The 21,670-nt window shown below is 48.2% G+C and overlaps 1 protein-coding gene across 6 annotated transcripts in view; it reads left to right on the top strand.

Annotated features, from left to right (window-relative positions):
• The window catches only part of THADA (THADA armadillo repeat containing), a 324,964-nt gene that overhangs the window by 271,719 nt on the left and 31,575 nt on the right, over positions 1-21,670 (top strand). For all 6 annotated transcript variants that reach the window (XM_053890646.1, XM_053890645.1, XM_019465008.2 and 3 more), the window contains 2 exons: positions 1,331-1,484; positions 4,110-4,241. In XM_053890646.1, coding sequence (XP_053746621.1) covers positions 1,331-1,484; positions 4,110-4,241 — 286 coding nt within the window. The remainder of the gene's footprint in view (positions 1-1,330; positions 1,485-4,109; positions 4,242-21,670) is intronic.

Below are 21,670 nucleotides of genomic sequence, written 5' to 3'. Positions count from 1 at the left end.
TTGCTCATTGGTTTAGTTCCACAGAGCCCCATAGATGGTTATTTTGAACATTTAAATTGATAGGGGAAATAAAGTACATTTGGAACAATAATCCCCTTTGTAGAATAAGTAGAAAACCAGGGTTTAAAAGATAGAAATAATCCAAATGTCCATCAACTGATGAATGGGTACACAAAATGTGGTATGTCCATTCAATGGAATATTATTCAGTCATAAAAAGTAATGAAGTGCTGATACATCTGTAGCATGGATGAACCTTGAAAACATGCTAAATGAAAGAAGCCAGTCACAAAAGATCACATATTGTATTGGTCAGTTTATATGGAATGTCCAGAATAAGCAAATCCATAGAGACAGAAAGTAGATTAGTGGTTTAGGGCTGGGTCATTGGGGAGCTGACAGGATGGAGGATGGTGTGGGATTTCTCTTTTTGGTGATGTTCTGAAATTTACTGTGGCAAATGGGTTGTATAAACCAGTGAATATACTAAAAACTCAATTATATACTTTAAATAGGTAAATTATATGGTGAATTGTATCTCAATAAAGAAAGCTATTAGTATTTTTAAAAAAATAGAGCTTTGTTTAAACAACAGTGTTAGTGAGGAAGCTGCTGTAAGTGTTGTAGCAGAAACTCACAAATACCATGGCTTAAACTAGATCACAGCAGTCAAAGCAGTTATGGTGGCTGGACTGCATTGGGCCGCCAGGCCCTTGTTGCTTTTTCTGCTGTTCTCAACATGACTTCCGTCTCATGGTCCCAGACGGTTGCTTCAACTTCCACCATCTTGTCCTTGTTCAGCTAGCAGGAAAGAGAAACCTAGGAAGGGAAGGTCATAGCTGTTTCCTAAGGCATGACTAAAAGTGTACCGTTAGTCAGAACTTAATCACATATTACTCCCAAGTGCAGGGGCGTCTGGGAAATGTAGTCTTCAGCTGGGTACCCACATGCCCAGCCAAAAATCTGAGGTTCTGTTACTAAAGACAGGAGCATCTCATTCCTGGGGACAACTGCTGCCAAATACACTGATGTTCTGATACCCTGATACACATCAAATACACTGATGTTCTGATACCCTGATTTGCATCAGAAAGACTCCAGAAACTTGTTCACTAGTTCTACTGACTCAGTATTACTGAAAGACAGTCAGATTTTCTCCCCTGGGCTTGTTTATTTCTCCCTAGTTGGGTTGGAAAAGCAACTAAAATACCATTTTCCCCCTGCAGTAAGAGCTAATTTGCAGATCCAATGGGGTGTATGTAGCTCGTCCCTAACACCATGTCAGCCCCTGACCACATCTGCTGAACTGCCATATGCTTTGTGCTTTCAGACCAGGGACTCCATGGTCCCCACACTGAAGCAGTGGGTTCGGTTGGTCGCCTCATCCTGTGGAGAACACCTTCCCACAGAGTCCAGGCTGGCCGCTGCCGAAGCCCTCACCAGCACTACACCATTCTTGCTCACCAGCCCGGATCCCGTTCTTGGTAAGTGTCCTGGGCACAGGGAGGCCCATTGTGCCAAATGTGCTAAAAGTGTGAACAGATACTCCAGGGTTAAGAAGAAGGGAACGTGAAAATTCACCCATGTGCACCGTACCTTCGTCTCTTTCAAATGCCACCCCTGCCCCTGCCCCTACCAACCCTTGCCAATTCCTCATTTTTCACCAACAGCCTCTTTCAATCTTGCCCTCAAAGCCATTCTCTTTAATGCTTCCAAAAGCCTCTGCGGTCTTTCTGAAATACAGATCTGATCGTTTCACTCCACTGCTTAAAGCCTTTGAGTGGGTTCCCATTGCCTTCAGCATAAAATCTAAACACCCTTTCACATGGCTTGGTGCCCTGCCCAGCCCTCCCTGCTCATCGGCCACCACTCCCAAACATAGGCTGCGTGCATCATCGGTAGGGAACAGTTCTTTAAACAGACTGCTGCTTAAATGACTTCTGTTTGTCTTTCAAGACTCACCCTAACCGTCACCTCTTCCAGGAAGCCTGATGCAATGATCTTGGTGAGAAAGGAATGGGTCAGGGTGAAGCCGGGGCATTAAAGAAGAAGAAAGGACAGGCTCAAAAGGCATTTGGGAAGCAAATCAATAGGACTTGGTGTTGAGGTTAATGTGAAAAGCAGATTCAAAGAATAAGAATAAACCATGATCCCTGCATGCAGAGAGCTCTCAGTGGAGTTGTGGAGAAAGGATTTACAGACTCAAGGAAAGAATTGTTCTTTTAGACGGTGAGACTCAAATTTTCGGTGTTAGCACAGTTCAGACCATTGAAATGTCTCATGTGTCTGGATATCTCTGGGAAACAAAGTTGTCTTTGATATCTTTTTAATTCTTTCCTCTAAATGACTTCCACACATTTTTCTTACACCCAAAGGAGAGCTGGAAGGGGCCTTCAGTGATTGGGATTTAATCATCAGACCCAGAGGAATAAGAGCAAAGCTTTACCAAAAACTTTGGTGAAGCCTCTCCAGTGGGGATAGCAATTGTAGCATTTTCTGGGTAACTTTGGCCACTGTAACCCTAGCTCGGATGAGGCAAAATGTGTGTGAAATAACTTGGAATTCTGAGCGAAATTGAGTACTGGTTAAGAGCCATTGGTTCATCATCAGTTCCTGGAGCTGGTTATAGCATTATAGGCAGTAAGGAAGGAGGTCTGTGGTGGCTGAGGGCCTGTAAGAGCATGAAAAATAGGTACAGAACTGAAAGACAAAGGACATAAAAGTGCATGGGGACCAGTCAAGGACAGAACAAAGTCATTTAAGGAAAAAGAAAAATCAAAATGGACTAAAAAGGGAAGACTGAAGATCTCTGAGAGTATAAATGACCATGTTAAAGAGGAAAATATTAAGAAAGGAAAATATTAAACCTGAGAGAACAATTAGAGTGCATAGATTCTGAAAGACTGTGTAAAATTTAAAGCCAGATTTATAACAGAAAAGAGAGAACAAAACCCCAGAGGGAACGTTGGTGTTCTTGGTTTGACTAAAGCACTAGTGACTCTGATATCAAGTTCTCCGTGGGCAGATGAGGTCCTTAGACCGAAGGAGAGTTCAACAGGATAGGCCCCCATTGAAAGGCTAGGGATGATGAGTATGGTCTCCTGTGGCCCTCCCATTGTGACTCTGCCCAAGCCTGGGCCCACCCCCTATACACCATATATCCTTTCTGTGAGGCCCTGTCCACCTCTCACCTCCCTCATCAAAGCTGCCTGGGGCACACCAGTCCACTGTGATCTTTCCCTGCTGTGAGGCACAGCCATACATTTCCATCTGTGATTTCTTTTTAATTTTTTTCATTTTTATTTATTTTTGAGGGGGAGAGAGACAGGTATGAGTGGGGGACAGGCAGAGAGAGAGGGAGACACAGAATCAGAAACAGGCTCCAGGCTCCGAGCTGTCAGCACAGAGCCCGACGTGGGGCTCGAACTCACAAGCTGTGAGGTCATGACCTGAAGTCAGATGTTCAACCGACTGAGCCACCCAGGGGCTCAGGGGCATATACTGTCTTTCCCTACCCCGTTGTCTGCAGCAGCACGTAGCACGGGGACCAGCTAGAGTTCCTGCCCAGGGGCAGTGGTGGTCAGATAGTGGGCTCCACGTAGAGATGGCACAGGCTGGTGTCTTTATCTTTATCGTGCATGGTTCTCTGCCTTTTCAAAAGTTCTTGCTCCCCAAAGTATAATCTTGATTGAAACTTTGCTTTCAGAATTTATAAGCTCAAGCAGTCACTCAAATCAACACTGGGCTAGTTTCCCTAAAGCACTCTTTATGCATAAAGTTTCATTCCTGAGAATCGTGAGTCATTGTGGACAGCTGGGCCCAGGGCCTTAGTCAGCCGGGCCGCACCTTGTGGGGAGCCTTGCCTGGGGCTGGTTGCCTCCAGAAGCCTTCCCCTCAAAAAACAGACCTTTCCAAACCTTTCCCCTTAGGGCCCTCTCTCTTCCAGTGTTTATCTGACTGCCAAGTCTTCCGTTCTTGCAGTATCCAGGAAGAAAGGAATGGCTGTTGCTCATTAAATACTGTCCTCTTCCACCCTAGATTTGAAGCAGTATTGGTACCTTCTTGTAAATTGAACCCTAAGTCATTTGAATTCCTTTTGGTCTTCTTAGAACTGCAGGATACACTTGCTCTCTGGAGATGTGTCCTCACCCTCCTGCAGAGTGAGGAGCAGGCCGTCAGAGATGCTGCCACGGAGACTGTGGCAACCGCCATGTCACAAGAAAACACCTGCCAGTCAACAGGTACCTCGTTCTTACCCTTTTTTGCAGTGCCTTATTTCTCTTAGACAGAAGTTGGCACACTTTTTCTATAAATAGCCAGAGAATGAATATTTTAGGCTTCATTGGCCATTTGGTTTCTGTCTCGACTTCGCTGTTCTAGTGGGAAAGCAGCCCTGAACAATAGGTAAACATGGGGTGTGACTGTGTTCCAATAAAACCTTATTTACAAAAATAGGTGGCTGCCCAGATTTGATCTGTTAGCCGTAGTTTGCTGACCCCTGCTCTAGGACATCATAGACAAAAATTGTCTTCGAAGATAGAAATCTAATAAACAGTGCCTTTTGCTAGTTACGTGGTCATCCTTTTTAAATAAGGCCAAGTCTTGATTATCTGTGTGGTTGCATAACCCAGGAATCGTAGATCCATCATTTTGTCCTTCTGTGAGTTTTTACATGTGGCAGAAACAGCTGAGTGTGAGTCAAGTTAACTTGGAGCAGAAGCAAGGTCACACCTCTGGACGAGTGGCCCTCTGGGAGGGTGACCGCTCTGGTGGACTTGGGCTCCCTGCACTTGGGGTGTCAGGAAAGATCTCTGGGTCAGCCATCCCAAGGAGAAGCAAGAACACCATTTGGAGGCAAGAGGTCACAGGCTGAGCAAAGAAGTTTACCTCAATAGACAGCAGAATGGGAGGGGGAATAGCCATGCAGGGTCTGTGACCAATTCAGGGTTTGTGACCAACTCAGGGTTCCTCGTCCCAGTGGCTGACGATCTTGGAAGCTTCCCTTGGAGTATGTGAACATCCTCCTACCAGAGTCCTGTGTTGTAATGGCATATATGGGAGAAGCTGACTTTTTAATCATCTCTTGGTGGTGCTGCTCCAGAGCAGGTTTGGTCAGGACCGGCTTCGCCTCTCAGTGGGAAGACGTGCAGTTTGGTGCGCGGTAGTGATGCGCAAGCGGCCGTCTCCCCACCCGCTTCCCACCCCGTCAGAGTTCTTGGATGTGTAATTCTGCCGTTAGTGATTCATTCCGCTTTCCAGTTGTGTGTTTTCCTTAGAAGGACACACAGAGCACCCAGCAATTGCTCCGTAAATATTTGGTGGAATATAACACTCACTAGATTTCTCTAAGACCCTCTCCACCAAAAACAGGGTAGGTTATTGCATATTGAAATTCATTAGTTGACTTAGTCCCTCCTCATCTTTATAGTTATTGCCCGAGTACTTTTATTTCTCTCTGAATTTCTTCAAGTTCACCTGTAGTAAAAGAGTATTACCCTGTTCCCCCCCCTTCTAGTTTGAAGTTTTCCTCAAGAAATACAAATTAATAATTATATATTGAGTGCCTTTCACATGGAAAAATCCATGTATAAAAAAGCCTCTGAGAGAATAATAAATGTAAAAGGCTACCTGTCTATTTTTGTATTCCTCACCGTGACCTATAAAAAGAGGATCTGAGGTGTGAAAAAGACAAGCAGTCTGTAACAGTTAAATGTAGTATATTACCATGGGGCGCCTGGGTGGCTCAGTTGGTTAAGCATCTGACTTCGGCTCAGGTCATGATATCGTGGTTCACAAGTTCAAGCCCCGCATCAGGCTCTGTGCTGACAGCTCAGAGCCTGGAGCCTTCTTTGGATTCTGTGTCTTCCTCTCTCTCTGCCCCTCCCCCCCCTCATACTCGGTCTCTCTCTCTCTCTCTCTCTCTCTCTCTCTCTCAAAAATAAATTAAAAAAACACTTTAAAAAAATAATAAAAATAAATAAATAAATAAATGTAGTATGTTACCCTGGACCAGATCCGGTACTAGAGGGGTGAAAAGCAGTACAGGAAGTTTCTAGAACAACTGATAATGTTGAAATACTGTCTGTAGATTAAGATCAATGTTAAATTTCCTGAATTTGACAACCGTACTGTGGTTTTGTAAGAGAATATTTTTGTTCTTAGGAAATATATAACTGAAATGTTTAGGGGTAAAAGAACACAGTGCCTGCTAGTACTCTCAAATGGTTCAGAAAAAAAACTGTGTGTGCGTATAAATAGTAGACACGGATGTGGAGTTGCCATACCTGCATCTTTTCTGTATGTTTGAAATTATTTCAAAATAAAAATGTCTTTTAAAAATCCAATTCCACAACTTGAAAACACCAACACAGCATATATCGCTAGACCATCCGACTGGCTTATCAGCAGTCCACTGTGTCATGACTCCCCCGCTGTGACTCCTTTCCCCTGAATTACATAAAAACATCCTGCCCACCCCTTCCCTTTTTTACTCATTTTTAGTGAATTTTTGCTTCCAGAAAATCAGACCCAAGCCAGGTTCTTCAAAGGTCCCAGCAACATATAATGTCACCATGTGGGGACATTTGCTCTCAGCACTTCCCCATGTAGTCTTTATTCATCCTGGTAGCAATGCGTAGAACCTCCATAATACAGCTTTGATTTTCTCGAGCAAAAAATATACATCTATTTCTGCTTGGGACTGAAAAGTAGCCAAAGCCTGAGGATCACCCTGATTTTTCGCTTAAGTCGGAAGTTCAGCCAGCTGATTCGTGAGAACAGTATTGTCTTGTTTTGACATCTCTCAAGGATATCAAGCAGCTGATGGGAACCTTTCACATTCCTTCAGCAGCAGGGATTTTGTAGAATACACCACTAATGGTTTGCTCTGTGGTGTTCAAAGTTAATTGTCACTCCTGAATCGTGAATAGCTTGCAAATACATGTCATTCATCTTGTCCTCAAGTCAATGGTTTAATGAATGCCACAGTACAGTGTTATTACTAAATCACGGTAGTATTTAATGTCTTCGATGAGGAAGCTAAATATTGTTAAAAATAATAAGAATTCTCACTTTTCCTCTTAAGAATAAAATAAAACACAAGGACTCCCTGCCTCAGATCCCATCCTACAATGAGGGCTGGATGTGGACAGAGAACTTTGCGAATACACTGTGTAGTAGCATGCCAGGGGCACAGGGACATGCAAGGTGCATATTGATTGTGCGGTCTAGGGATTGTGCGGTCTCAGGTCCCTGAGAGTGGGGCTGGCCCAAAAGACAGGATAAATGGGACACACCTGGGAGCATTTCAACAAAGAAGAAGCCAGAGCCAGAACTTGGAGTCAGGGGGACCTTGGGAGCTGACTGGGGAGCAGAGTGGCCTCGTGTGGCCAGGGGAGTGGAGTGGGGGATGAAGCGGGAAGACAGGGCATGCACAGTTGGGGTGACTGTGAACACCAAGTTAAGGACCTCCTTCTGTCAGTGACGGGAGGCTGGAAAGGGCTTTAAACGGGAGCAGCGCTGTCAGCAGCGTGTATCTGAGGAGCTGTTTCCGGCAGCGGTATGCGAGATGGCTCTGGCTGGCGTGAGGGAGGGAGACCCCTGGCAGGGAGACCAGCTGGGAGTGGGTGGCGAGGGTCCTCACGAGCCGCTGTCCCTGGGGACTGGATAGGAGAACATGGCAGGTAGACTCACCGGTTTGCAGACTGCTGCTGGTGCTAGTGGGAGGTGGGAGAGAAGGGAAAGCAGAGAGGACTTCTAGGCCTCAAACCTGTGAGCCTCTGGCTCTGAGCTGCAGCCTCCCAGGAAATGAAACTACCAGGAATTGGGAAGGGCCCATAGAGGCCACAAGGCACTGTGATCCAGGACAGAATATTCTTTCAGCGCCGGGGAGAGGGGTGACAGAAATTGCGAGGGCAAAAGCGGGCCTTTATCTGCTATAGGAACAGAACGAACTGTCTGGCTCTGTCCTGCCCTGTGCAGCACACTGCATAGTTATCCTGGGAACCCTGGCACTCCTTAGCAGGGCAGGGGCTGGAAAATACAGAAGAAGACGCAAGCATTAAATCAGTGGTTTCACACTGCATCCCTAGCATGTTGCTTTGCACACGTCTGGCTTCAGGTGTAGATTTGTGGAATCATTAGTTGATGATTCTGAGACGCCTGGAGAAAATAACCTCGTGCCTAAATAGTCCTCGGGAAGGTGTGTGTGTGTATTGTTCACATTTATGCCTGCTGACCTCCTGCACGTGCTTCATCCCACATGGCCACCTGGAAGATGAGACTCACAGCCCATCAACTCTCCGAGCACCCCGGGGGCTCTCTCAGCTTCACCAGCTCTACCTCAGGAAGCCCCAGCAGCACGACCCTCTCCACCTCCCTACTCTAGATCAACCACAGAGCACCCCGAGAGGGACAGCAGAGATGGTGTTTCTAGGACTCAGCAGTAGGGGATTGAAATTTGCAACCAGGACAAGAAAGGGTATGGGCAGGGCTCCAGGTGAGGCTCCACCTTCTTTCCCTGCACTGACCTCACTTCCAGCCTTGAGTGGCTGTGGAAAGAGCTGTAGTTTTCAGAGTAGGAATCACCCAAGGCCATCAGCTCTGTGGCTCCTGCTTTCCTGGGCCCCCCACTCTCACCTGAGCAGCTCACTCCCATCCGTTCTGTGCACATCAGCATATCATGTTGGATTCCATTCGAACAAGGGCTTCCACTGGGTAGGGGTGAGGGACCAACCTGGACAGTATTTACATTTAACTCACTAAATGTGTGTGATTCTCCAGTTAGGCAGAGTTCTGGGTAAAAGCAGCAGGGGAGGAATTGAAAGAGCTCCAGACCTCATACCTATCGTCAGTGTTTAGGTTCAAGAAGGATGACTTCTTGGGAGAAACTTCTCCTGTAAAAAATGGAAAGGACTTTTAAGAAAGACAAACAGGCATGCACACACAGGGAGGGAGAAAGGAAGGGAGAGAGAAGCAAGCCACCTGCTCAAGCATAGCTAACTGGTAGTTCTTCTCCTTGGAGTCTTGATGCCCTGAGTAATTCTGATCCTGCTCTCCCACCAGGTCTCTTACCCACAAAAATCATGTAAAACTTCTGCTCCTCCTGCCAAATAGAAATCTTTTGCAGTGACACATTCAGTCCCACCTATAACACCCCAGCTTCCCAGGATCTCCCCTTCTTCGAACCCCTGCTCTATTTGGTTACTGAATCACCCCACATTGCCATTCATTTGTCTGCTCTCCAATCACTTTCTCTTTTGTGTGCTTTTTTTTTTTTTAAGCTTTATCTTCCTAACTTGCCCGTGAGTTAGAGACTGTCTCCTATTAGGTACACTGTGGGTGCTCAGTTTGTATTGATGGACTTCTCTTTGACCACAGTAGGCCACCTAACAGTCAGTAACTGGTCAGTCCCCAGTTCCTAAGGAGACTGGAGCGCCCTCTGAGCTAAGCAAGTGCTCCAGAACAGGCAGCCGGACCCTCTGTGTGGGAATCCGCTCCAGCAACAACTGGAACAGCTGTCCTGAGTGACCACTGTCTGGGTCTTGCAGGCTAACAGTTTGCAGCCCTTGTAGTGCTCAGTTCTTCCTCACTCCTACCTCTCAGGTCTGGGTCTCCTGACTGTGGGGCCAGGGAACCAGCCCAGGGCTGCAGGGACCGCAGCCCCCAGTTACCCAGGAGACATGGCAGGAAGTCCGGGCTTGGCCTGAGGACCCCTGGAGACTCCAGAATAACAAAGGAGCTTAGCAGGGAGGCAAAAGGGCAGAACAGGAGCAGAAGGTAGAAAAATTGAGACCTAGAGGTTGGAGGAGGGGGCCGTAGGCAGGTGGCTTTGTGGGCAAAATTGGAACAGTCAGCTAGACTAGGGCAAGGTGAAGAAGAAAAGACCCGATGCCTGCCCAATTTCCCCAAAACTGTGTTCCTCCCCCAACACCCACGCCCCACCCCCTCACACACGTGCGTACATGCACAGTTGCCACCCACACAGAGCCCGACAGCATGACAGCACTAACACATCTCATAGGCTCCAACCCTTGAGAAAGCACGTTGGGAGGCCAGGTCACTGTGACATTACACAGCGGCCCCGCAGTGACACCCGGTCAGCAAAGCCCCAGGGCTGTGGGCCTGAGTCATGGGCAGCTCCACCCCCGGAACCTCTAGGACTGTCCGCCAAGGCCTCCTGCCCACCCAGCTATGAGCCTGGGCAGGAGGGGGGGGGGGCGGGTAGGGGGAGGCCCCCTGCTGTTTTCAGTTCCCTGGTGGTCCTGGGAGAAGAGCCCTCACAGTATGGCCCACCTCCTCCCTCTGCCTCCCTGTAGCTTCTTCCCTAAGTTGCTCACGTACACTGTCCACAGTGTCTCTTCTGTGCTGGGGTGCCAGAGCCGGCCCCAGGCTCAGAATTAGAGGGCTTTCTGCTCCCTGAGTGTAACCTGATTTGTCTATACCAAGTACATTCTTCTAGAGAAGAATGACCCAAATCAGATAACCACTGCACCAGAATGAACCTTCACACGTGTCTCCAGGCCTGACCTGCCTCTGTTATTTCTTTTTGCCTGTTTTTTAAATTCTGAATTGTTTTCTCAGTCCCCCTTTCATGCCTGCCTAGATGGTCCGCAGGTTTTTTTCTCTTACTGTTTTAAGTATGAAGCAAAAAATGGTGACATCAGGCATATTCATTCAAGAAATAGTTACAAAGTGCCTGCCCCTCAGACTTGTTTCATTTGCTGGTCCAAGCCACCATCACCTCTCTCCTGGGCTTCTCTAGAAACCTCCAGCCTGGTCTTCCTGCCTTTGCTCCTACCTACCTGCAGTCCCTTGTCCGCGAGGCTGTTAATGGGCTCTTCTTAGGAAGTAAGTCGGATGATGGTGCTGTCCTGCTGCGAGCTGTCCCTTGGCTTTCCTTCTCTCTCAGAATAAAAGCCAATTCCTAAAGTACCATAGAAAGCCGTACCCGACCTCACCCCTGCCTCTCTGCAGCCTCATCTCCAACTATGCTCTCTCCCTCTCTTTCTCTACTCCAGCAACTCCAGCCTTCCTCGGGGTTCTTTAACTCACCAGGCTCCTTCCAGCCTCAGGCTCTTGGCACTAGCCACTTCCTCGGCTTGAGGAAGAACCGGGTCTTTCCTGGTTCCACACAGCTAACCTCCTTGTTTCAGTCTCTGCTATCTCTGCTTCCGTGTCACCTCCACAGAGAGTCTGCCTCGACCACCCAGTTTAGAGCAGCCACCTAATCATTTGCTGTGATTTCACCCTGATGATTGAATTCTCCACCTAGTCCTTTCACTGTCTTCTTTTACTGTTTCTTTGCTTTGTTCTATGTCTCCCTCCACCAGAATGAAAGTTCCAAGAGGGTAAGATTTTTGTCTCTTCTGCTGGCTGCTGTATTCCCAGCACCTGGCGCATAGTAGACGCTCCACAAAAACTCACTGCTGGACGGTCAGTTGGATGAAGGAGTGGAGGAATTGTCAACTGCAGCAGCTAAACACAGTGAAGAGATGAGTGTTTTCAGAGTCAACCTAAGGCAAGGGACACAGAGCTCTTTGGATTCTCTTTGTTTGTGAAGTTGTCCTGAGGTGGTGTCCTGAGGTGGGCCCCCTGTCTTCCCAGAGATGTTAATTCAACAAGGAACTGAGCACGTGCTGAGGCAAGGCCACTGTGGCAGAGCCAGGTACTAGCTGCACCTCTCTCTCATCGTTTCATTCTGCCTCGCACCAGATGGAATTCCTTGAGCAAGAGTTTCACCCATAGTGGCCCATGGGCCTGGCACGGGGAGGTGACCAGCCAGGGGGGAGTTCCAGTAGATCCTCAGGCCCTGGTCAGGGGACTGGGGCCAGTGCCAGATGGATCCATCTGGAAGGCCTTGAGTTGGGGGCAGTAGCTCTGAGAATGGGGGCGCCTTCCTCCTGGGGCCTCTTGTGGCCTCTTCCCCACTCTGAGTAGGCCAGTGGCAGGGGTAGGGGGACACAGAACATCACCCGCCAGGCACTCTTCCTTCTTTTAATTCTCCCAGCCACCGTGAGATATTTTACTTTTGGCTCCATTTTAAATATGAATCACCTGAAGGTCAGAGAGTTGAAGCAATGGACCCAGGGTCCCGTGCAAGAGAAGTATCGAGCCAGCGTTGGAGCTCAGATTCCATAGTGACAAAGGCCTCGCATTCGGCACTTCCTCTGAGACAGACAGGGGGCTCTAGGCCCAGCCCTCTAGGTTTGGAGCCTAGGAGTTAACAGAGGAGGGGTGTTAAAAGTCTTCTAAATTAATTTACTGTTGTTGTCTTTGAAAGGAAGACACTAGAATCAACCCAGGAAAACGGGCTTAGGGACCCAGGAGCTCAGCTACACAGAGCTTGTCCTGGGGAAGGCAGTGGGAGTTGTCTGCAGCAGGGGGGCAGGGGTTGGGGGGGCAGGAGGTCCTACATCAAGGCTGATTTGTCCCCATTTCCCAATCCCCTTCTTAAAGGGGATCACAGGGCTTGAGGGTTTTAGCTGTGGAAACTGAAGCCAAGGGAAGGTAAATGATTGCCCCCAGGGTCACATAATTAGTGGGGAAAAGGTCTATAACCCAAACCCACTGAGACACAGAATGGCACTTCTCTCTACTGCTCCCCAGGCCTTGCCCTACAAAAAAGAAATGACAGAGGGGCACCTGGGTGGCTCGGTCGGCTAAGCGTCCAACTTCAGCTCAGGTCATGATCTCGTGGTTTGCGAGTTCAAGCCCCACGTCGGGCCCTGTGCTGACAGCTCAGAGCCTGGAGCCCGTTTCAGATTCTATGTCTCCGTCTCTCTCTGCCCCTCCCCCACTCGCACTCCGTCTCTCTCTCAAAAATAAGTAAACATTAAAAAAAATCCTATAAAAAAGAAAAGAAATGACAGAAACGTAGGGGTGCCCCTGAGAATAATCTGGACTCCTGGGATGGGGTCAAGGCGTGAGGTAGGTGCTGTGGGGTAAGGGCAGAGGAGAGGGAACACCGCCTTGGAGAGAGGGCCTGGAGGAGCTCCAACCTCACAGGGGTGGGAAGAACAGCATGTTCTACCAAACCAGGCATCTCCCAGCAATAAAACCACACCCTGCAGTGAGCCCTGGCGCTCCTCGGCCTTGCTCTCTCCCGGGCCTCTCTCTCAGGGTCTCTGGGTGTTCGTCTGTATCGTCAGTAGGGTTTCAGGGGAGGAAACCCAGCAAGCTGGGAATCTCGATTCTGACTCCCAGCGGGCCCCTGGCACCACATGAAGAGAGTGAAGGGAAACCGCTGTTGAAGGAGGGTGGCTGTCAGGAGCTGGTCCTCTCTTCTCCCAGTACGACTCCACTTACCGTGCACCAAACTGCCTGCCCCATCACCGTGTCCCCGGAAGCCTGGCCGTGACGTTCACCTGAGTCTCAGCGAGTGCGTCACTGGCAGCTGTCCCCCCACCCCATGTGCAAAAGTAGATGCGAACTAATGCTCCCATCTTCATTCTGGCAGCAGGCTGCCGCTGCCACTGAGTGCCCTGGCTGAGCCTGGTTGCTGGGGTGATAGGATTGTTTCCATGGCCTCCCGGTGACTAAGCCCCAGAAAGACAACAACAGGCTCCTCTCGAGGAAATAAGGGTTAGTTTTGCATCATCTTGCCTCCACTGTTGCTGCTCCTGAAAGCCAAGCTCCCTGGGCCCAAGGTGACTGACCCCTGAGGGTGACGATAAGCCCACGGTCTGGGGCTCAGGCTCTCTGGCACTGACGTGCTTAGTCAGGACAAGCCCGGTGCCCGGTGATCCTCATTCTCCCACTCTGGCCTCAGCTCCAGTCTCTGTGTTTTCCCCTTCTGACCTCAGGCCCCCTCACTTTCCTCGGCTAGGCCACACCAGGATGCAGGATTCCTCTTCTAACTATTGCGAACAGTCGGGGCGCCTGGATGGCCCAGTCGGTTGAGCATCCGACTTCGGCTCAGGTCATGAACTCACGGTTTGTGAGTTCGAGCCCCACATCGGGCTCTGTGCTGACAGCTCAGAGCCTGGAGCCTGCTTCCGATTCTGTGGCTCCCTCTCTCTCTGCCCCTCCCACGTTCATGCTCTATCTCTCTCTCTCTGTCAAAAATAAATAAACATTAAAAAAAAAATTGTAACTATTGCAAACAGTCTTCCTTCCTCCTTCTAAGCCCGTTTCAGGAATTAGGGTCACTTCTCTGTCAGGGTGACCAGGGTGTCAGGGTGACCCATCTTCATTCACCCCCAGGGTGGCCAGCCGCACCCCTCCCACTCCAGCTTCAGGCCAACTCTTCAGGGAGTCAGCCCTTCCCCAGCACTCCCTCCACGCCTTTCATCCACATAGAGCAGCATGCAACCACTGTACCAGCCCTATTCTGTCCACCTGTAGACTGACCAGAGGATGACCTTCTTCCTCCAGGCCCCCAAACCAAATGAGTGTCAGACCGGGACTGTCACAACATACCTTCCCAAGAAAGTCTATCTGGGCACTATAGTAGCCCCTCGTTCTTCAGCATCCTGCTGTTATCCCAAGAGGTGTGAAAGGTAACCAGAGCCTGTAAAGCCCTTGTCCTGCCCACAGAACCCCACGTTCTATCCTCAAGTCTCCGAGCATGATCACCTGGGCTTCCCTGCTCCAACAGCTCTCCTTTGACTGTAAGAATCCACATGGCAGAAGCTCTCGTAGGCAGGAGAACAGGATGGGAGGTGGCTCTGGTGGTGACAGCCCTTCACGGGGAGTACCTGTACCTGTACACATAGAGCGTGCGTGTGCATTTAGATGCACGTGTAGGCTGGTGTGTTGTGCATCTGGACGCCTTTCAGAGTGGCTCTCTGTAAAGAGGACACAGAAGCCGTTTGGACGTGAACGTGTCCATGGGCGTTAGGAGGAGAACGGGATTGGAGGAGATACACTTTGGCCAGTTCACTCCCGCGTCATCTAAATGAGCAGGAAATCCTCCCGTAGTTCGGTGATCCGGGTTTTCCAGGGTGGTTTCTTGTGAGCTGGTCTACAGGAGCAAAGGCGGAGAGCGTCAAGAGAGAATCAGAGACAAAGGCTGGCCTGGACTGCAGCTTGCCCGCCCCCCACCACCCCCACCACCACATTTCCCTCTCCCCTCACCCCACCCCTACTTCCAGCCAAAGTACTCAAGTTAGTAGAGTACAACCAAGGATCTTACTTGGGCATATCTCGAGACAGACTTTCTGAAGTATTTTCTCGGCATTTCAAGCATGAAGCAGCTGGTGTTTTGATTGGGGTATAGATCTGGCACCTGTGACAGAGACCCAAGTTAAAAGTAGCTTGGACAAGTTAGTGGCTTATTTCTCCCTCCTCACATAAAAGGTCCACAGGTCACCAGGGGCCCCCCGCTTCTTGCTTGGTGCTCTGCCGTTTCCAGTAGGCACCGTCCTGCTCATGATCCAGACGGCAGTTACAGTTCGCACTGCCACGGCCACAGCCTAGCGAGCAGGGAGGAGGAGGGAAGGGAAGGCCCACCTGGGCGTGATATACACCACGTCCAGGAGTGCCTCATCAGCCAGGACTCGGTCATGTGCCACATGGCTCAGCAAGGGAGGCTCGCAAAGATGGTTTTGAACTAAGTGGACGTGTGTACAGCTACAAAGTCTATTTCTATGTAAGGAAGGAAGAATGGATTTGGAGACATAGGACCTTCACTTCTTGCCGTTTCCCATCTTCTTCTTTTCACACAGGTACTAATTAACTGAGTTCCTAGAAAGTCCTGGCTGCTTGCTAACAGCTGGGGGCACAGAGATAAATACGATAGAGCCTCTGGCCTTAACTGTTGGGACTCTTCCCTCTCAGGTGTCATTCCTAAAAGTCAACAAGTTTCCCTTTATTGGCATCCACATTTTTTTTAATAACTCACATGACCGTTTTTATAAGAAAAGGCAGTAAGAAGTAAGGATTCTCGTCACAATTTTTTTAATAACTTGACGAATTTAATTGCTTATCCCCGTTACATTTCTTACGACCACACACATCGTGCAAAAAAAACCCCCAAAAACAAACAGAAAAAAACACAAAACTTTATTAGAAAACAAGACGGCAATTTTGTAATTGTATTACCCATAGAGAAAGTTACCTCTTTAAAGCGGCCATGGGGGGGGGCCACCCTTAGAAAAGACCCAAGAATGGGAACTTAGAGGAGAGAGCCCCGAGGTCATCTCTCTGCACACACCCTGCGAGTACCCCCTCTGTGGATTTGTCCATATTGGCCTTGTGGTGTGTCATCAACCTACATAAATGTTGCTGGTTCCACAAGGCCCAGCCCCCAAGGCCCTCCTTTCCCACAAAGCCTCCAGGCCTTTGTCTCTCTCTCTCTCTCTCTCTCTCTCTCTCTCTCTCAGACCCACACTGTTTAGCTCTTATATTGTTTCTTGGTTATGAGCCCACCCACACTGTAAGCTTTTTAAGGACTGGGTCTCCATCCCAGTGAGGATGGGCGTGTTAAATTTTCACGTCAGGCTAAGCTGTTGCCCCCGAAGCACGGTTTAATGTGCGCATGGCGGTTGAGGTGAGCAGCTACCTTTGAGTGGAAGGCCCCTCCCCAGCCTTATGGCAGACCCCAGGGCGCCTCATGATCCAGCACTGGGCCTTGAGGGTCAGGCTAAATTGGGATGGGTTGACAAGGGCTCCCCAAGCAATGCAGTCCCATTATACCAGAAAATGAAATTCCCCTCTTCTTTTAAAAGCCAGTCATAGACTACTTGTTGGGATGAGCACTGGGTGTTTTACGTAGGGGGTGAATCACCGGGTTCTGCTCCTGAAAACATTATTGTACTATATGCTAACTAACCTGAATGTAAATTAAAAATGAATAAATAAATATTTTTTAAAGAAATAAAATATAAATAAATAATAAATAAATAAAAGCCAGTCATGGAGCAGAGTAGTTCTGCCTCAAAGTTGCAAGTGTGCTAATTTGTTTCAAAAGTAAAAGAAAAATCCTATTCTTGCCCCCTCCTCCTTAATTTGTTCCCAATGAGAGCTTTGAGGAGGAAGACCCCCCCCCCCCCCAACCTACTCCGTTAAGCAAATTCATTTCTGCTGTGGAGAGGGGCTGGGATGGGGCACGGAGGTAGGAAAATATATGGAACCTGACATAGAAGATTGGATTTTTTGTTTGGAAAAGGATGCGGGTTGTTCTCAGGTTTTGAGTTCCAGCTTGGGTGTGTTTGAAGAAGCAGAAGCGGGCGGCACCTCGACCCACAGCCTCTGTGGGCTTTTCCTTCCGCGCCTCCTGCCTGGGTCGGTCCCTGTGAAAGACTCCTGGCTTGGCAGTCTGGCCAGAAAACCTTCCTTCGTACATAACTCCCCAGGGGAGACAGGAGTGCTAACAGACGTTTTAAGTGGGAGCCGAGCTGCCTTCAGCACTGAGGAGAGCGTGCACAGGTCCGGCCCTGGAATTTCCTTGCCGAGGCAAGTGAGCCCTCTTCAAGCTTTCAGTTTGGTTACTCTCATTTTATTATTTCTCTAACCTCTCTAACCAGCAGGGCGACTGAGGCTCTGCTTGTGGGTCCTGTTTTTATTTTTCACACTCTATTTTTATACTTTGAAGCTGCGGTTGTAAAATATACACTCAAAAATGTTGGCTCTGCCCCCACAAGACGCAGGAGGCTGTCCAGATGCACAGTGTGGGGACTGCTCCCGCGAGTGTCCTGCCTGCACCCCTGGCCATTGGGGGAGGGACAGGAGGGACCAGGGGACAGCAGTTTCTGTGAAAGACTGGTCCAACAAGGAGCAGAATGCTGACCAAGTAATGTAGACTTGACCCTGAGAAACTGTCAGGAATACTTTTCTGGTGGCTTCCCAAGCACACAGTGAGGGGGTCAGAACTCTTAGAAGCAGAATTGCCAGTTCGCTGTAAAGGGTTCATTCATCCACATACGTACAGTTGTCCTGGCCCCCGTCTTCCCTCACCATCCATGCAGAAGGTGTGTGCAAGTGGCACTTCGTAAAAACAATGGCAGTGAAGCAGTCTCATTTGTTTCATTCACCACCGTTTGCTGGAAATGGTTGTCACGTTCATGCTACTCTAGAGCTTAGAAAACGGGCATAAGAAATCTTCCCAAGTGCTGACCTTCCCTAGTTCTTCTCTGGCCAGTTCCAACCCCTCCCGTCGTCTTTTTTCCTTCTTCTCCCCCAGGCTCCTCCCTGTCCATCCCTCCCTCCAACCAGAATGCATCTGGGAATCTCCTGACGTTCCCACCTTGGCTACCAGCAGTGCGGGGTCTTTTTTAACAGACTTGTCCATAAATCTTAGATTGTTTTTCATCTTTGAAAAGGCCGCTTCTATCAGCAAGTCATTATTCACATGTAAGGGGCAGGGGAAAGTTCACCAAATTTCAAACTTCAATTTCTTTTCACTCCATTTTACAACATCCACTCCCCAGAAACCACAGAAATTTAAAAATACCAGTCCCAATAGGCGAGGTGCCCCCTGACATAGCCTGTGAGAACCAGGGCCGGCCACCTGGGGATGGGAGAGGGTGGGGAGGTTGGCCTAGATGGAGCTGGCTGGCTCTAACCCAGGGGGGACAATAATTTCCAAGTCTCAGAGAACTAAAAGCCCACTGTTCTCATTCTCGAGTGGTGGATTTGGTGGGCAGGGAGATTTGGGGAGATGGGTGTGAATATTTATAAGGAAAGGCTTAATGCAGCTGTTACTATAAATTGAAAATAAGGAATATAGTATAATGTAGCTAGTGGGCTAGAATATACTTCAATTCCATGTTATACCAGCTCGAGGAGAGTTGAAGATGAAGCCATCAGTTTGGAGCAGATGAGAAGAGAAAGGAGGTGGGGGTATAGAGAAACAGATTCCCAGTCAAAGGCCTGGCTCTTTCTGTCTTTCTGCTTTGTCATCTTCGGCATGTTGGCTTTTGGCCTCATGCTTGTTCTCATGGTTACAAGACTGCAGCTGTACCTTCAGCCATCTCCCCAACATTCTAGGTAGGAAAGAAGGGGGAAGAACATAAAATTTTCTTATCCCAAGGTTCCTTTCATCCAGGAAGAGAATGTGTCCCCCAAAGCCCATCTCTGTTACGTCTCCTTGGCCAGGACCAGGTACGTGGCCATCTTAGCTACAAAGGTACCAGAAGGGGCTAGGCATATCACCTGCAGGTGCACACATTGCCTCCCAGAACAAAATTGGACTTGTGTGTGCAAGGAAGAGGGGGTAGCTACTGGTGGGCTACTAGGAGAAGGCTGAGTATGTGCCCAGGGAGTGCTGTGACACGCCTAAGCAACTGTAGAAGTAGCCCTCGGAAGGAGTGGACGATGGTGGGACAGAGGAAGGACAAGAGCTAAACCAGAGAGGGCCACTTCGGGGGCCAAGAATGCCCTGCCAAGGACTTGGCTGTCTTTGGGAACCCAGGAAATCACTACACATTACCCAGAAGAGGAGAGGGGATGCCAGTGCCCCCTAAAGCAGTGGTTCCACACCCCCGTGTACACACAGGTCATCCGAGGATCTTGTGACACGAGCTTCAGACTCAGTAGGTTCAGGGAGGGCACGAGATTTCACATTTCTTACCTACTCCCCCAGGTGATGTTGGTGCACCTGGTCAAGGGACCAGACCCAGAGCAGCAAGACCCTAAAGTAAGTCTCCTCAAACATAAATGCCCAAATGTGTTGGTTAAGCATTTTAATGTAACTACTAATATCACTGTAATAGAAATTGAGACTCAAATATTAAAGGAAAAATGACAATAACTCTTAAATTGAGTTTTTCCCCAAAATGGGGGAGCGGGGGGTCAAAATCTGATGTATCTTTCAGGAGTCCTGATGTCTACACATAACAGAAAAGCCAAAACAGTGGAAGTTTCTCTCTCTCGAGTTTACGGTGTCCATAAGGAGGAGTCCAGGGTGATCAGTGGCTCTCAGTCATGAGGCCCCAGGCCCAGGCTTCCTGTGTTTTTCTGCTTCACTGTCTTGGCATGTGGCCTCTATTGTCAGGGGCACCTCTTGGTCCCAAATGGCTGCAAGAAGAATTAACGATCTCATCCTCATTGCAGATGGGAAGAAGGGGAGGAAGGGAGAGGAGTGGAGGGCTCCAGCCCTCTCCATTTGAAGGGGCCCTCCCAAGGCCCCACAAGGCATTTCTGTGGATCTCTCACTTAGTAATATGGTCCTCTTTAGCTGCAAGATGTGCAAAGAAATACATTCTTTTGGCCTGGGCACATCACCTAGGGTTCTCTTACTCAGGAAGAAAGGAGCACATCTGGCCACATGCCACGTTGATACAAGAGTTATACTGAAAACGACGTGGAATGGTTGAAAATAAAGGGACGAACAAGACGACTCCAGGCGAATGACAACCAAACGAAAGGAATGGGAATAGTAATAGTAGGCAAACTAAAATTTCAGATGAAAAGTAGAAAGATATACAGGAATGGGAACACTGGATGATGATAATGGTAAAAGGGTATGATCCACAAAGAACACATCACAGGCACAAACCTTTATACATCAAGTAAAATAGCATCAAAGTATAATCCCCTCCAAAAACCACTGTAAAAAATATTAGGGAAACCTGTTAATATCACAAACATAGTAGGATACTTTAACCTGTCTTTCTCAGAATTTATGAGGTCAGGCAGACCAAACATAAATAAGGTTATAAATGTTGTATTTAAAAGCTTGGATATGGGGGCACCTGGGTGGCTCAGTCGGTTAGGTGTCTGACTTCAACTCAGGTCATGATCTCGGGGTTCATGAGTTCAAGCCCCGCCTCAAGCCTTGAACCTGCTTCGGATTCTGTGTCTCCCTCTCTCTCTGCCCTTGCCCTGCTCATGCTGTCTCACTCTCTCTCTCAAAAATAAATCAACATTAAAAAAAAAATGTTTTTAATAAAAGCTTGGATATGTACTCTGCAGACAAAAATAAGCGTCCATTTCAAAGAGCTACAAAACATGTGCAAAAATTGGTTATATTTTGAGCCCCTAAGAAAATCTCAATTCCATAAGGTAAGAATCTTTCTAGGCCACATTCTAACCAAATCATAAGCAAACTTGACATTTAAAATAAAAATATAACAAAAAATGCCACTTGGATATTTATACACAGTCTTCTAAATAAGTTATGCCAACGACAAAACAAAAATTAAAAGACTCCTTTTAGGCCTAAACAGATGAAATCACTATCAGTGTTTAAGCAGATGAACCTGTCCTCAGAGGAAATACTTGAAATGTTATAGACAATTACATTTTTCTCCAAAATATACAAAGAATTCTTTCAAAATCAATAGTGAAGATAATAGAAATAAAAGATAAAAAGCAAGCACTTTGTGGAAGAAAAAACAGCCAAGAATGGTACACATAAGACAAAACACACTCACCCTGAATAGTAATAAATGTCTACCACACAACAGGGCCCTGTCATTCTCCCCACATCTTACAGGCAAAGAATAAAAAGACCATTCTCACCAGGATTGCTAAGATGTGATCATAGCAGCTGGAGTGGCTATAAATCAGTACATTATTATTTTTTTTAACGTTTATTTATTTTTGAGACAGAGAGAGACAGAGCATGAGCAGGGGAGGGACAGAGAGAGAAGGAGACAGAATCTGAAGCAAGCTCCAGGCTCCAAGCTTTCAGCACGAAGCCCGATGCGGGGCTCGAACTCACAGACTGCGAGATCATGACCTGAGCTGAAGTCCAAGGCTCAACCAACTGAGCCACCCTGTGGCCCTA

Source organism: Panthera pardus, unplaced genomic scaffold, assembly GCF_024362965.1.
Source record: "Panthera pardus isolate Hobbes unplaced genomic scaffold, ASM2436296v1 HiC_scaffold_25, whole genome shotgun sequence".
NCBI classification, from domain to species: Eukaryota; Metazoa; Chordata; class Mammalia; order Carnivora; family Felidae; genus Panthera; species Panthera pardus.
The sequence above is the reverse complement of the archived record's forward strand: the minus strand, read 5'-3'. Positions and strand labels throughout refer to the sequence as shown.